This window comes from Apostichopus japonicus, chromosome 2, assembly GCF_037975245.1.
Source record: "Apostichopus japonicus isolate 1M-3 chromosome 2, ASM3797524v1, whole genome shotgun sequence".
Taxonomy (NCBI): domain Eukaryota; kingdom Metazoa; phylum Echinodermata; class Holothuroidea; order Aspidochirotida; family Stichopodidae; genus Apostichopus; species Apostichopus japonicus.
In genome coordinates, this window is record NC_092562.1 from 2310018 (window position 1) to 2325806 (window position 15789).

The 15789-nt window shown below is 38.5% G+C and overlaps 1 protein-coding gene across 4 annotated transcripts; it reads left to right on the forward strand.

Moving 5' to 3' along the window:
• The first annotated feature begins 1933 nt into the window (after nt 1-1933).
• LOC139973862 (muscle, skeletal receptor tyrosine protein kinase-like) lies at nt 1934-15517 on the forward strand. Of its 4 annotated transcripts, none has more exons than XM_071980745.1 (9): nt 1934-2094; nt 3087-3282; nt 3973-4167; nt 5084-5897; nt 6805-6968; nt 7848-7871; nt 8765-8853; nt 9704-9857; nt 10493-15517. In XM_071980745.1, the coding sequence occupies exons 2-9, from the start codon at nt 3120-3122 to the stop codon at nt 11725-11727; spliced, it is 2838 nt and encodes a 945-aa protein (XP_071836846.1). In that variant the 5' UTR covers nt 1934-2094; nt 3087-3119; the 3' UTR covers nt 11728-15517. The 4 variants fall into 4 exon arrangements, with proteins under 4 accessions (XP_071836846.1, XP_071836862.1, XP_071836856.1 ...); XM_071980761.1 differs by having other exon boundaries at nt 3979-4167; XM_071980755.1 differs by lacking the exon at nt 1934-2094 and adding an exon at nt 2145-2214.
• The last annotated feature ends 272 nt before the right edge of the window (nt 15518-15789 follow it).

Consider the following 15789-nt stretch of genomic DNA (forward strand, 5'->3'; position numbering starts at 1 on the left):
TCTATAGGTACGAATATAATATTGTATTACTTGTGATGTCGCATAAATGTAAATGCAGAATGTTATGTAAATATTTCTCCTATAAGTACAGTACCGCGATCAACTCTGATGGAAACTAATTTACGCGCTTACGGCAATCCACCGGATATGCCTATAATTATGGTAGCTATACTATAAAAAGGGGAATGCCCATGTTTGTGACATACAAGCTAGGTCACTTGTCTTAAGGAACTCGATCGTCATATTTTTTTGAGCTCTTTAGCTCATTACCATTTCTATAAAATGATAATTACATCAACATACCCTTTTGTCTTATCTACATACAGTGGCGTAGGAAGGTACTTTTGAGTGGGGGGGGGGGCTGAAGACTGATGGCCGGCCTGGGGGAGGGGTCTAAGGAGAGGGGGTGTCCCCCTCCCCTTTGGATTTTTTTTGCATTTCCAGGTGGCCTCAGATGCAATTTGGTGCAATATAGCACACTTCAACACCCACTCCATTTTGTAAAGAATTTTGCATTTTCACCTGGCCTTAGATGCAATTTGGTGCTTCAAATGAGATTTTTTTTCTCATTTGGAAATGAAAAAGGGGTTTTCTGACTTGCGGAGCGGGGGGCGGAACGATACTTCCGCCCCCCATATTTTTCACTGGGGGGGGGGGGCTGGCGCCCCCCAGCCCCCCCCGGTTCCTACGCCCTTGTCTACATACTTTCCAGGAAATTGTAGGTTGGAGATGCATATCCATGGCGCATAACTGCGGTCTTACCAATATAATTATGTTAGCCTTCTCCACGTGTGATTAAAAGTTATCAGTGTGTAGAATGCCACATGTAATGGTACGTTGATTGTTCTTAGTCTACAACACAACCTCTGTGATGCAATAACTTATTTAGTATCATGCTCACAAGCGAAACTCGTCTTTATATTGAGTTGTGTACTGCGAACAGAACGACGCGCGCGCTCTGAAAGTCACCTTGCCAAGGACTCCTCACAACGTCAAGTAGTAGTATATATAGTTGAGTCTCGTCTATCCGACATGATCAGTGATTAACCTCCGCTACGTATCACGATCTTGCGCAAGGTTAATGCTTCCTCGAAATTATTGCTTTCAGCGTCAAACGTCTGAGTAGGTATCTGGCTCTACCAGATATTAACTTCTTGGGACATACCCGGCCGTATTCGTACTTGCACGCATTTCATTTGTCCTATATATTTTTGGAAATTGATGTTAATATGAATTTATAACTTGCACAGTTGTAACAATTTTAGCCAACTTAACCGATAACGGTCGGCATAGTTAAAGGTTTTAAACTGTTCATAGTTTTCGACTTTTTGAGAAGGGTACGTCATATAAACGAATAAAGTAGTATATTACGTGTAGCCTATAAAGGTATCTACAGCCAACAGCGTATCAAAATTCCAAAGGAATTTTAATATCTGACTTCAAATATTACTAGTATACGAATATGATGCTCCTCGTTACAACCTGGCCTGTGAATCTGGACGAATCGTGAACATTTTGTGGCAATATACCGAATTGAATCAGATTCATTGCCTGGCCAATGATCATGTTCTTAGAATTTTACTCTGTTTCGGGAGATTCAAAAGCGTTAGCTGGGTTTTATCGTGTAAGTTTTTTTTTTTGCTTTATATTATGCGGACAATTTAGATATGAAACGAAGAGAGGTACTTATCCTTGATATCTTATGATCTGCTTTTTGTAATAGCGTCCGTATAAGAGCGACTCTGTTTGACTGTTTCCAATGCAAGTATAATTCTCTGTGAAGTAGCTTACACGGGAGATCTCTGATCAGTTACGTCATCAAATCGGCGCTACAGTACATACATGTTGACGTTGGAGAAAACTTTTTGGCGTCCCATAAGTACTGCCATCGGGTAAAAGTAGTAAACAACTTTGTTTCTCACACCTGTGTATGTAACTTATGCAAACGTCAGTACGGGTTGTTTACTAGTAGTATTAACAATTCTACGCCTACACGACTCGTCCAATAACATTCTGACTACGTACAACACTGCAATTAGTCGCTAAACTTTTTAGCTTGTAAACAATAATTCCTGTAACACTCAAAAAGAAGAGGTATGTTACTTGTTATTCTTCGCCATCACACCATTCCTTTCTAAGTTCGGGAACAAATCATATAACTGTGCTCGTAGTCGTAGGACCTACCCAGTGACAGACATCGGCGGATAGGATACTGTAACAGAAACTAGAATAGGCTAGGCTATACATTATACATGTTACTTGTTACTAAGTTATATTGTTAGTATTAGCTGGCAAGGGCTCATAAGCTTAGGCCTCTGTATTTACATCAGGCCCCTAGGTTACCATTGGCCGCAAGCGTTAGGTGGTAAATTGTTTGATGTATACATTGACATAAACCTGAATTCTAGCAAGTAACCTTACAAAAATGGGTGGCTTATGAATATGAGTATGACTTTGGCCTACTTGTTAACTTGCCTTTCAATCTGTTGCTCCAGCCTTCAAGTAAACCATCAGGGGATGTAGTGCCATTCTGCCATTGTTACATACCGCCATACCTTTCTACACCTTTCCACCATAGGTTTCGGTCGTTTCCGCCATGGCGGAAAGGCTCGAAACCTACTGTATGGTCGAAAGGTACGTTTTAGGAATGGATTTTACCCTGGTGTACAGGAATGTATCAGTGATACTTTCTTTGAATCGTGTGGAAGAATAGGTACACTGTTTCAAATATAATGGTTCACTTGATAGACTTGAGTTGTGGTTTAGAAAAGATTGGGGAATTGATACACAGTCGTTAATGTACAGGTTGATGAATAGTATTGATTGTAAGTTCGTAAGAGTTGATACACTGTCTTCTGTTTAAATTAGATTGATTGTTTATTAAGCTACATACTGTTTATTACACCTCTGCTGTAAGTTTCTGACAGTGACATTGTGGTTTTTAACCGCAAGTGAACAAATTCACAGATTTGTGAACAGGAATAGTACTATTTTATGTAAAATAACAGCAATTGCAGTTTTATGTATCCTCTTGAATTTCTGTTCAGATTCTTGTTTTGTATTTTTCCATTTCCTCTCATCTTTAGATAATACGATGCGGTACAAGAAAAACTTTCAAAATGGGTAAAACTTGGAAGATTTTATCGAGACAAAAGAGTCATATAGAAAAGTGCAGATCAAAACGCTCAACACCCTTTCTTCACTGGAACTTTTTATGGGTGTTAACATTTCTTAGCCTTCATCTTTTTCTTTGTGTGAATGCTGAAGAGCAGGTGGGAGAAGGTAGGACAGTATACAGTACATATATAGTATATGCCATTCTGCTCTAGCTCAATAGAAGCTATTTTAGTTAGCATAATGGCAGCATTTAACCTCTGTCAAAGTTATCAACTCTTTATTGTTTTTTTTCTGTCTTGTATGTCGCTTGCATAGTTTCATTTAAAGGAAAGTCTCAGAGAAATGTAGAGTAATGGTGGTTGAGGTTATCTGAGGTTAAGTTAAGTTAGAGAACAAAAATTGTGTCACAAGAACCATTTCTCTGAGTTTGACAGTTGAATTCTTACTTGGTTTATGTGGCCTTTCAAACATTATGATGGCGGGCCTTGACATACTTGAACGCTAATTACTTGTTTAACTGTCTGATCTATTTGTAATGTTTTTGCTGTTTGTTTAGACTTGATCAAGTCTGTTGATGACTTCAGCTTGTGTATATTTGAATTGAGCCAATCAGTATCGTGATGTAAACATTATACTGTGTGCCTACGCTCATTAAAGCTGAGTAAATCAAATTGGATGGAAAAGGAATATTTTCACTAGAGCTTTTAATTTTTGACAAGTTCCTCTCAGTACAGTAGCTAAGTTATATCATTTTGAATTACTTAGATAAGTTGCCTTTTACTTCTTCCTTTGTTTTCAATGTTTCTATATCAAATGCTCACTAATTTGCATTTCGTATTTGGGCAATTTACGTACATACAGCAACTCAAGAAACAATTAACACAATTGTGATCGACTTTGCTGGATTAAGGGGAAACTTTGCAACGACAGATTTGCCACAAGAGGCAGTGTCACCCCAAAAGCCGAAAGTACCAGAGTCACAGCAAGAACCAATATTACCACAAGTTTTACCAGAAGAAACATCAACCACCTCTCCTGCAGTGTATCAAGGTATGTTAACTCAGAATTAAGGGAAATCCATTCTTTTGTTTAAAACAGCTACTGTAGTCACTGTATGCAAATTACAAATGTATGTCTGACTTTTGCACTGAACTGTTAATGTGGCTCCAAGGAACCTCAACAGAAGGCATTCTCACATCATATCCTATCTAGTTCTGCGATACCGACAAGTAGCAATCGTTGAGTCTAGATCCTATAAACGAGACCAGGAATGATCACTACTAGCAGATGAAATTTGGTGAGAAGGTATTGAAGAGATTTCTGGAAACGTATTTTCGCAGCGATCGTTTATAAGCTCACCAAAACTTGTGTTTCTGAAGTACTGTTTATCGTTCTGCTAAATTGAAGAAGTGGAACCTTGAACTTAGTCAATCACCCAGCAATCATTTTGATTATCCTAATCTGAGAGAAATATGTGATTTCACTACACAAATTTCTCATGCAACAAATTTAAGGTGATGATTTGTTGTTTCATTTTTAAAGTTTGTGCCTGTATCTTCACCGTTTCTGGTTCCATTTTGAAGAACTCACTGTAATTGAAATGGTGAAGATTAACAGTACCTTGTCTTTCTTTTAACGTCCACAACTGGTATCACCCAACCGCCAAGTAGCAATCGTGACCAAGTTAAACAAACAAAATTGCAGCGGTAACGATGACTCCTGGCAGCATTTTGGTCACAATACTGCTTGTCATAGTCCAAGAGAAAGCATTTGCTGGAAGGTATTAGAAAAAGAAAGATGGGTATTTGGATGTTCTGAGAATTCAGATTATAACCAACTTAAGGCCTGAACAACTAGAACATCTGAACAAATCATTTTTACTGCCATGATGGTGTGTGTGCATTTGGACAACTCATCAATTAATGTACCAGAATTGGTCTTGTCATTTTTGTGTTTTAAATTGCAGCACTGCCCGAAATCATCCGCTCACCAGAAAACCTGACCGTGTCGATCGGAAGCCGTGTAACACTGCGATGCATGGCTACGGATTCTGATCAGGAGATACTCATCACCTGGTATAAGGGGGATGTAGAACTCCACCAAAATTCGTCTTCACGTATAAGCCTCAAAGGGCAAAGGTTGCAGGTCACGGACATTCGGTGGGAGGATAGGGGAATCTATTCATGTGAAGCAAGCAACAAGGACGGCCTCTCCGTCAGGTCTTTCCCCGGACGTCTGAACGTGGAAAAGTCTGTCGTCATCTTGAAGGGCATTCAGAACCAAACCGTGACCAGAGAGACGGTGGTCAATTCCACGTGCCAGATTGAAGGTTATCCGGAACCAGACATATTCTGGGAGGTGAACAAGATCCCTTACCAAGATCCAGTCACCAACAAACTGTATAACAGACAGTACTTTCTGTATCGTGCGCAGCGCACCATCAAACTGACCTGTAAGGCCTTCAACAATGTGTCGACCGTCGGTGTGAGGCGACGGCAGAGCAGCGGGGTCATCTACGTGACGAACCCTCTGAGCTACTGCAAGGACTACAACGGCTACAACTGTCAGTCTTACGGCTTTGGTCAGGTCTTCATCAACGGTAGCTTGGACAACCCTACAGGTAGCTTGGAGAGGATGGTTACAAGCTTTCTGGCAGACATGGACAAGTTGAAGATACCGTCGCACTGTAAGACGGCCTTCAGATCTCTCCTGTGTCATTCGGTCTTCCCTGCGTGCGACCGAAGAGATCCCGAGAACCTCAAGCCCACGACCGTCTGCAAGTATGTTCATTTGTAGATCTGTCATTACAAGAAAGATCTAGTCTTCACATGTATGTTTCCTCAGGTCAGAGGTTAGCTCTAGGTTATAAAATCACCTGAAGTACCAAAGTACTAATAACTGTTTGATAACAGGGAGAGAAACTTGGTCATACCATGATTACATCAACCTACTGTAGTTGAAAAGTCAACTTTGATGCTCACTATGCAACAGTTTACTGCAGGCTTAAAATGACAATTTTACTTTAAGATTATCCACTATAAGGGCTAAATTTGAGGTAAGGTTCGCAAATGTTTGAAGTTGATGCAACAAGTTTGGTATGTCAGGAGTGACCAGCAAAGACAGCAAATTTGCAGCTATAGTTAAAGGTCAAAAACTTGTCCAAACAGTGATGTACCCTCATATAACTGTTGCCATCAAATCTGTCGGGCCTACATCTTTAATACGTAAGATTTGTAAAATTGCTGTATGATATGGCATTTACAAAACAATACACTGCTTCTAGTTTCATTAATATCCTATATGAAAGAATCGTTCAGTTATCGTTCTTCGACAAAGCGACCACCTCATGAGATCTTGGGTCTTGGTAAGAGATCACCAGGTCAGAAAATGTGTCGTTAATAATTGGGGTAAATCGTCTGTAGCTTGCTAGTAAGAATTATCCAATTAGTTTTTGCTTTACACACAATGTACAGTAGTTACATTCAGACTCTACCATCCAATTAAAGTGCTAATATTACATAGCATGCCTAGCAGTTACATCTCCGGGAAAGATTGAACTGCAAGGGCCCAAGGTCATTTTTAAGGACATTGGGCTGACAAACAACACAAATTATGAGCCGTAAGTGGCTTTCTGCTATCGTTCTTTTGATTGCCAAACCTGTTCCCTTCTGTTTTCTCTTTGTTCAGTGAGGATTGTTTAGCAACACAGCACCTTGTGTGTCTGGACCATTGGAAAGAGATCCAGGCTATCAAAAGTCCCCTCCTGGAACTGTATCGTTCTTTCCCTAATTGCTCAGCCGATCCTTTCACGATCCAGGACACATTCTGTACGAGGACCGGATACTTTGATGGTAAGTCAGACGGGGTTGATTTGTCAGAGACGTCACATTTCTTTTTACGGTTATATACCTCAGAAATGGGGAACTTTCAGTATGTAATTAGCAGGTCTTCACGTGAAAAAAAATATTAAAGAAAATATTAAAAAATAAAATAAATAATTAAATAAATAATTAAATAAAAAATAAAAGGTCTTCACGTGATTACACTTTATGCTACATTTTTGGTTGAAATAGCTGCATACATTTGGTACCATACTTTGACAGAAGATTAAATCTGTGATTGTAATTGACTAAAACCCTGAACTATGAAGTTAATCCTCTCTTTGTCCCTCCACTGTTTATCCACCTCCTCTCCTCTTCCCCTGTTGGTTTCTTTCTTTCTTCTCTCCATCCCTTGTCTACTAATCCCCTTACATCTGTCTCTTTGTGTTCACCATGCTCATTAACCTGTCTGTATTATGTGTGTGTTTTTGTCCCTACTGTTACTTGTCATTTAGCCTTTGAAGAAGATCCTGCTAGGATTGAAACGTCAGGCCAACTTACTTTTACACAACTACGAAGTTAATAATTAACATTAAAGGAACACAATTATTCAGAAATTTTAGTTTGAAGAGTCATAGTTCAATAAAAAAAGAGAAAAATATGAGTGCTGGTAATATTTCTATTAAAACTATCCTGTTTTTCAAGATATTCCTTAATAGTACATGTAATCTGGAAGGATCATTCCTCTAGGGCTAAATTTATGAAGAGGATACCTTGTTTTGGAACCGTTCAGATTTCTTTATTGTCCTCCTCTCGCCCCCACCCTTCCCCTACCCTCCTAACCCATCAGCATACTCATGTTTCCTTCCTTTTTTTTTAAACGTGTCTTATGTTTCTGTTACTCCACAGATATGACATTACATCCAAGGACTGGTAAGTTTTTTGTTTTTAGTGTCTTCTTGATTTGCAGCTTTTTTTCTCCAGGTCTTAAAAACTTTTGAGGAAACCTTAATGATGCCATATGGAGTGCTCAAGCCGGCCCCAAACTGCCCTGACCGAGCAAGGCCCGACTCAACTCGGCCGTCATAACCTTTCTTTCGATAGCTACGAAGACCCTCATTCTTAATCCTGACCACACACAATGACTCTTTTTCTGTTAATAAATATCCCAGTGCTGAAATTTAGCTCAAATTTTCATTTCCCTGAGATTGGTTACGGACGTTAAAACTGTCCATATTCAGTCGTGAACCACTGCCAGAAATGAACTGCTGCACACTACTACTGACCGCGAGTTGTGAAGACACTACACGTAGTAGAGAATTTTCCAAATGAATGCGGACACGTCTTCATAACGGGCAAAATCTGGATCAGTGGTGGTAGACTCACTCAAATACACACTGCACGACTATAAATATTTTCTAAGTTAGGACCGTCGAGTTTAGCCAGGTCCCTTTCGGCAGGGCTGCATGGCGCTGAACCACAGTAAGAATTTTGTTGTTTTCCAATATGAGGGTGGACAGTTAGTTTATCTGGGTAGCATTTAATGAACTTCATTTGATCATGATAAAAGTTTGTGAGAGCCTTTGAAGACCACCATTATGATAAAAGTATTTTTGCAGATTTTTTTCCGACTGTGCGAAATGTGATGTAGTGAATGAAGAAGCGTATATTGATTCCTTACAGATCCTTTCACTGTTAAGTTTTCATCTATATATATATATATATATATATATATATATATATATATATATATATATATATATATATATATATATATATATATATATATCAAAGCCCAAGCATTGAATTTAACCCTCTCTCTTCAGTTAACTGCATGACCGGTAATGGCCACACTTACGAAGGACAACAAAATATCACAGAAAATGGAAGCTATTGCCAAAACTGGAATCAAGAGGTAAGATTTTTTATGATAACAATTTTTGGCAATTTGCCTCAAAACATTTAATTCAGGTAGCAACATGTTTCTTATTGCACTTCATTACTTTGTTTACTTCTTGGTAACCACTTGAACTTGCCATGCATTTCAATGACAATACGGGCATGTTTATGTGGAGTAAATTAGGCACACGATACTCTGTATATGAGCTCTGTGTGAGTAGTGGTAGTTGCGATAAATGTCAATACGAGGGACACTTTTACAAAGTTTCTCCTATAATGAAAGTATGCCATAATGGTTCGATTTTGCTGGCATCTAAAATGATATTGGCAGGTTTTATATTTCATTGGGGTAGTAAGATGGATGGGGTCATAGTATTGTTCGTGCTGGCTGTGAGGGTTTTTACGTAACTGGAGGGTAGTGATGATTTTAACCGAGATGTTGTATCCTCCGATTCCTATAAGTGGGTTGGACACTGGATTGACACTTATGTATGACCTAAGCTACATGTGGGTGTAGCATGGACCACCAATCCTGACCTGACATTACAGGGTTGAAAATGAATGTATGGCTTGTTATGCGATACATCTTGCAATATTATAAAAACTATGATGTATATGGACATTTTTACATGGTTACAACTCACCCTGCATAGTGCGAAGAAATCAGCTTTTCTAAAAATGAATACAATGTTATTGATGTTTTATGCGCTTACAACATGTATATCTGTGGTATACTTTCCATGAAAACATCATATTCAATAGTTGTCAAAGTTAGTCTTGGATAATTCACTTGTGTGATTGCACTGACACAACCTTTTCTCTCTTTTAAATCTTTTGTTTTTGATCTAATTCTCTTTGTTTTAAAGTTGTATCAGAAAGTCGGATACACACAGACGGTCTTCCTCGAGTTACAAAGCTCTCGAAATCACTGCAGGAATCCTGGTGGCCTAGAGAGTAGACCGTGGTGCTTTGTGCGGAAAGGGACGATGGAGAAACAGTACTGTGACATACCTACATGCGGTAATGAAATCCAGAGAGGTTGCCAGTATCAGGCAATGGCAAGAAGGGGAGGGGGATATGGTGGGGGTGGGAAGAGGGAAATTTAGTTATACTTTATTTGTCTTCTCAGAAAGGAAAGGAGGGGTGTGGGATGGGAAGATACTGTTACAGGGTGACAATTTTGATCACCTATGTCTGTCCCTATGCTGCAAATTGATGTCACACTAGAAATATGAGAGAAGATATGTTTTGGCAAACTTATGATGTTTGTACGGTCTACAAATTTAATACCTAGTTACCTAGTATTAATATTGGAAATTTTTAACCCTATCACCCCCCCCCCCCCCATGCTAGCACTTGTCTGTGTGATACCCTTGCATACACTTGTAAGGTATGTATCATTTTGATGGGGAAAAAATTAAGTTTTTCTATCTTTTTCAAAAATCTCTACAGTAATAGACTTTAATAATGGCTTATTTTATGTTTAATTATCATGAGATAACAAATCTAGCCCTATACTGTTTCACTTCTACACCCTCCGATACCCTATTTGACAACAGACAGCAAGCGTACAAAACGTTTATGTCTCTGAAAATAGATCACTTCCTCTATTCTGTATGAAGGGAAATATCATCCTTCTATTGATGTATTCACAGGTCCTGTTCCAGTTGTCACAACGACAAACTCCAGAGCCCCACCCATGGTCAGCTGGAGAGCTTTAGATGGAAATGGATTCACAAATAACAGGCCTGAATCACCAAATGAAGTCGCACCAGTGAACAGTTTGGAAATCAGTGGATATTTATTCATCATCTTTGCCGCTCTGCTTGTGCTACTGGTGATGGTGGCCGCGGCTCCCATCGCGATCCGCAAGTACAGGTCTCTGACCAGGTACCCACCCTATTCCTTTCCGAAGAGCTTTGACTTCCGAAAAGTTCCGCACAATCCGATGTTCGGCAAGAATTTCAACCGAAGTTTCAATCCCCTCTTGGAGAGTCTGGAATATCCTCGGAATGACATTGTATTCGTAGCGGACATCGGGGAGGGTGCATTCGGTAGGGTCTTCAAAGCCACGGCTGCAGACCCATCCACCGCCGATCAGAGGATGGTAGTGGCCGTGAAGATGTTGAAGACCAGCGCGTCCAGCGGAGTAGCCGAGAACTTTAATCGTGAGGCTGTCCTGATGTCCCAGTTCAACAACATCAACGTGATCAAGCTGTGGGGGGTGTGTTTCGTCGGAAGACCTCTCTGCCTACTGCTAGAGTTCATGGAGAAGGGCGATCTCCAGGAGTTCTTGCAAATGAAGAATCCTCGAAATCCGGAATATTTCGACAAGGAAGAATCGGAGACAGGCCTGCCTCGCAAGCTCCACATCAGTTTTGCTCGGCAAGTAGCCAATGGAATGGTCTACCTGTCGGACAAGCGTCTGGTGCATCGCGATGTGGCCACGAGGAACTGTCTGGTCAACGCGCTGATGCAAGTCAAAATTTCCGATTTTGGAATGGCCAGGTATCTCGAGGACGAGGATTATTTCATAGGCAGCAAAGATGAGAGACTGCCGGTCAGGTGGACTGCCCCTGAGTCCCTGTGGTACTACAAATTCACCGTCCTGTCCGATGTCTGGTCCTTCGGGGTTCTCATCTGGGAGCTTTTTAGCTATGCAGAACAGCCGTACGTCGGGATGAATCTGGAGCAAGTATTCTTGCAGACACAGCAGGGTCACCAGCTTCCCTGCCCAGAGGAGACCCCAGCCCCTATATATAATATCATGAAATCATGCTGGCAGTTGGACGAAACTCAGAGGCCTTCTTTCCAAACACTGAACAGTCAACTCACCCTGTTAGAGACGGGTCTCCACAGAGTAACAAGACTCTCTTCTAGCAGCGCTTAACTTCTTCCAGTTTTTGGCAAGTATTTCGGTTCTTTTCGCTTTCTTTTTTTTAATTCTGTACACCTCTTTCAAATATTTTGTTTATCTTAGAAATATATTTTTGTGTCTTGGTTTAAAGACGTTTTTGTTCACTTTTGATACGCTTTTGCAAAGGTTGAAGGCAATTTTTTATAATAATATTGTTCTTTTCATTTTTATCGTCATATCATTGCATTATCAAATCAAGTGCTTTTGCAAGGGTAAGAATAGATTAGGTTGTGAGCTCATGACGAGTTTTCTGTCATGTCTCGGAAGGGCCTGGAAAAGTTTCCCTTCACCTTTTGGTTTGTTTAATAACTTATTCTGAATAAAACAGAGCAAATTTAAGCATCATCTCCCTGGAGACAGAAGTTGATCAGTCTCCATAAAGAAAGGGATGATAAATTCGGATTCTAAAACAGAGACAAAATAGGGAAGTTTGGAAAGAACAAAGAATAGCAGTTTAATATTCTCTTAATTTTTGGAGGGTAATTAACCGCAATAATATGTGTTTGACAAACATGAACTACTGTACAGTAACTTTTCATTTAATCTGAAAATTTTGCATAAAACATTTGGAAAATAATTCAGCCGTGTGGTGACATGTCAATTCAGGCTTGTGTGGTATGATCAAGTTCATAAATTGTCTACTTTAGACAGTGATTTCAATTCTGTAAACAGCTTCTTATAACAGCAATAGAAAACAATAAAAAATAAATGTTGTACAGTTCTTTGTTGTTTTGTCCATGTTTGACATCACAAATATTATATGGTATAATTTATATGAAATTCCAAAGTTTGTTTGTCAACAGCAGAGATTGTCAAGCTGTTGCACTTGCTCTACATTCAGTATGGATTGTTTTTTTGGGGGGGGGGATAAATACTGTGCTGTTTTTACCTTTAGTTGATAAACTTTAATAAACATTAGTTAAAAATACACCATTAGTTAAGTGCCAAAGGATATTTCGTTCGTATGCATACATTATTCTTTGTGGGGACCGGGGGGTCGGTAGGGGCAGGGGGGATGAAATGCACTCACTATTTCAGCATGAGTGTACAGTAGATTTATTTACAGTTATTCCTTTGATAGCTTTTTTCAATTTGAATATTTACTTACAGGCCATCCAGAGGAATGGTGCTTTTATCTCTGTGTCCATTAATATTGTATTGTTTGATACCACAAGTAAATTCGTGTACATGTTGCAGTTGACCAATTTGGCATCAAAATCTCTCTTAACTAAACACAGTATATTCTTATATTACCACAAAAAAAAACAGTTATTTTCCTTTTTGTTTTCAAAACTGGAGTTTTAAAACTGGAGGCATTAAAATTAAGAGTTAAAAACAGTACAGAAAAAAATTCTGTTCTGTGATAAATATGTTTTTGTTGAAATTTTCAAATCTATAAAGACATTAAAAAGTGTTCACTCATCAGTTGAAAGACTGTCAGAAATGCTACTGTTACCTTCCAATGTGAACCCACAATCTCCTGCCAAAAACAATTTTAAGAAAAATCAATTAATTTAATTTGATTTAATTAATTAAGGAGGAAATCTTAAAGTCTTCCCAACATAACTCTTTGCCTTCACTGCAGCTGTTCATTCCAGCAACTCAATTCTTTGCACATCGTCGTTTGTATCACATAATTAATTTACCTCAAAATGCTTCAACTTTGATGACCTACAGTAACCTCCCAGGGTGCTTCCAACTTGGTAGTCTTTCATTCAATTCAGTCAGTGTCCGTCAGAAAACGTTTTCTTACATATTTTTGTACTATTTGTTTAGCATCATTTGCATTCTTTTGTTTCATAAATTTGGTATTCATTGTTTTATACACAGTATGTGGTAGACATGCCGATTGAAACCTTTCACTGTATTCAGTATTGAAGTATTCCCACCCCTTCCCTCTCTCTTTTGGTTATTGGTTCATAATCACTTCAGGTAATACTTAAATTGATTATATTGTTTCTGTATGTGATATGTTCATCATACTTAAAAAAAAGTTTGAGCTATTTTCTTCAGTTTTGGACAAGTTTTGATATTTATCGAAAAGAGTTTGAAGTCTTATAAAGCACTACTAATCACCTTAGGTTACATATCAAATTGTTGAGATTGTTTTTTTGTTTTTTTCGTTTTATTTTTAAATATCATATTATAGAAATTGTTGGAGCTAAAAGGTTATTGGGATCAAATGGAAATGGAATGATTATTTACCCACCTGCTACTGGTAAAATAACCATTACTGTTAGGGATATTTTGACTTGATGAACGTTGTAAACTTTTTTTTATTTTTTATTAATCACACTCGTTAGATTTTGTGAAATGCCTACAGATTAGTTACAAAACTCCAAAATCTGCATAAAAAGGTGATTACAGTCATACTTACAATATATTAACCTAGTTATTTCCTAAACTCTTTTTTATTCTTCATTTTGTTTTTTTAATGCTATTGAGTGTCAAGAAACGAATCTTCCAGATTTTAATTTATTCCACTTCTCCATAAGTTGACAGACACCAGAACAGTGACTAAGCTCGGCCATTAATCTTACAATTAAGATACCAGTACTTAGGTTTCTACTCATTGATGTTAACAATATGCACAGTATTCACTTGTCATATTCTCTCTTTGTTTTTTTTTGGGGGGGGGAGGGGGATATGCGGTGTAACGTCGAACTTTCTTGTGCACATGCCGCACTGATATTAGGTGATGTATAAATAATTTTAAAAAGTTCTGTATAGGAGATGTGTGGTTGTTTGCCTTTGTGTGCACACACACTGATGCAGCATAATTACACTTAACGGAGCGCCATGATATATAAAGAAAAGTTTGGCCTGAAATGTCTCCCATGTTGCAGGAAATGAACAGAAATTAGTAGCAAACAATCTTTAAGGGGAAAGATTGAGAACCTGAAAAGAGGGCTTTAAAGATATGGCCTGCTTTTAGTTTAACTTTATTTATCGGGGTACTCAAGGGGGGGGCGATCGCTCCCATTGCCCCCCCCCTCCCGGGCTACGTCCCTGCACTATATGTGATGTTTAAAGCATTAAATAACTGTACACGAGGAAAGTGTGCGTTTACTGTGTAAAGTTGTCAAACTTTCTTGTGCACACGCACTGATGGTTTGTAATGAAGAAAGTGTTAAAGTCAGTCTTTACATTGTAAAGCTGTAGATCTTTCTTTGATGGTATGTAATGCAGAAAGGATACGTAAACAGTACTCTATACGTGAGGAATGATAGTCATTCCAGTGAAAAGTTGTCATACTTTTTTCGTGCACATTTACTAACAGTAAATTCCTGTATATGGAAACTGGTGATTACAGTTGCTCTACAAGCTTAAGTTTTTTTAAGTAAGGGAATCCTTGTTTGTAATATAAGAGGAAAAATGAGGCTGTTCTAAATGATGATGCTGACAATGCCAAAAATATATTGAAAAGTACATTTCTAGGTTGTCTTATTTCCAGACATTTAATAAAACAATGAAATGTCTCAGCGAAGGAAAGAGCTCTGAACAGTTAACATTAACTTACTGGGTTGGTGTAACATTGACCTGTTATTGGAAAGAATATTTAATTATTAAAATGTATTTATTGATAAATCCCAATACTGATGACCTCTCTAGTTAATACCAAAGGTACAATTATCAGCGTTAATGTGTAATACCACAGTACTACTACCTGAGAATGGTACGTACATAATAGAGAATGCCCTATTATGTTGATAGCCATATAGATACTGTATATTGACTTCTGGCTTTGAACTTTGGCATAAAACAAATATGCACGCTTACCGGTGTCCATTAAACATTGCAGTGTGGCATTAGACGAGAATGCATCAAACTGTTGTTGAAACTGTAACTAACTTTGGTCTTTGCAGTGAATACGCATATGAGCACATGTGTGTCTGTTCAAATTACAACAAGAATGTAGTAAACATGCATTTGGATAAGTACTCAGAAGACTGCCAGTTTGTTAAGTTTAACAACTAGAAGTTATTAAGGTTAGTAGTTTATCAGTTACTTACGATGTTCAGAAGTGCTCAACCA

Excerpts from the sequence above, each read along its gene's own strand:
- LOC139973862 (XM_071980745.1), top strand. The coding sequence starts at position 3,120 with ATGGGTAAAACTTGGAAGATTTTATCGAGACAAAAGAGTCATATAGAA. Across the intron at positions 3,283-3,972 it reads TGAAGAGCAGGTGGGAGAAG|ATACAGCAACTCAAGAAACA; the intron begins GTAGGACAGTAT and ends CAATTTACGTAC. Across the intron at positions 9,858-10,492 it reads CTGTGACATACCTACATGCG|GTCCTGTTCCAGTTGTCACA; the intron begins GTAATGAAATCC and ends ATGTATTCACAG.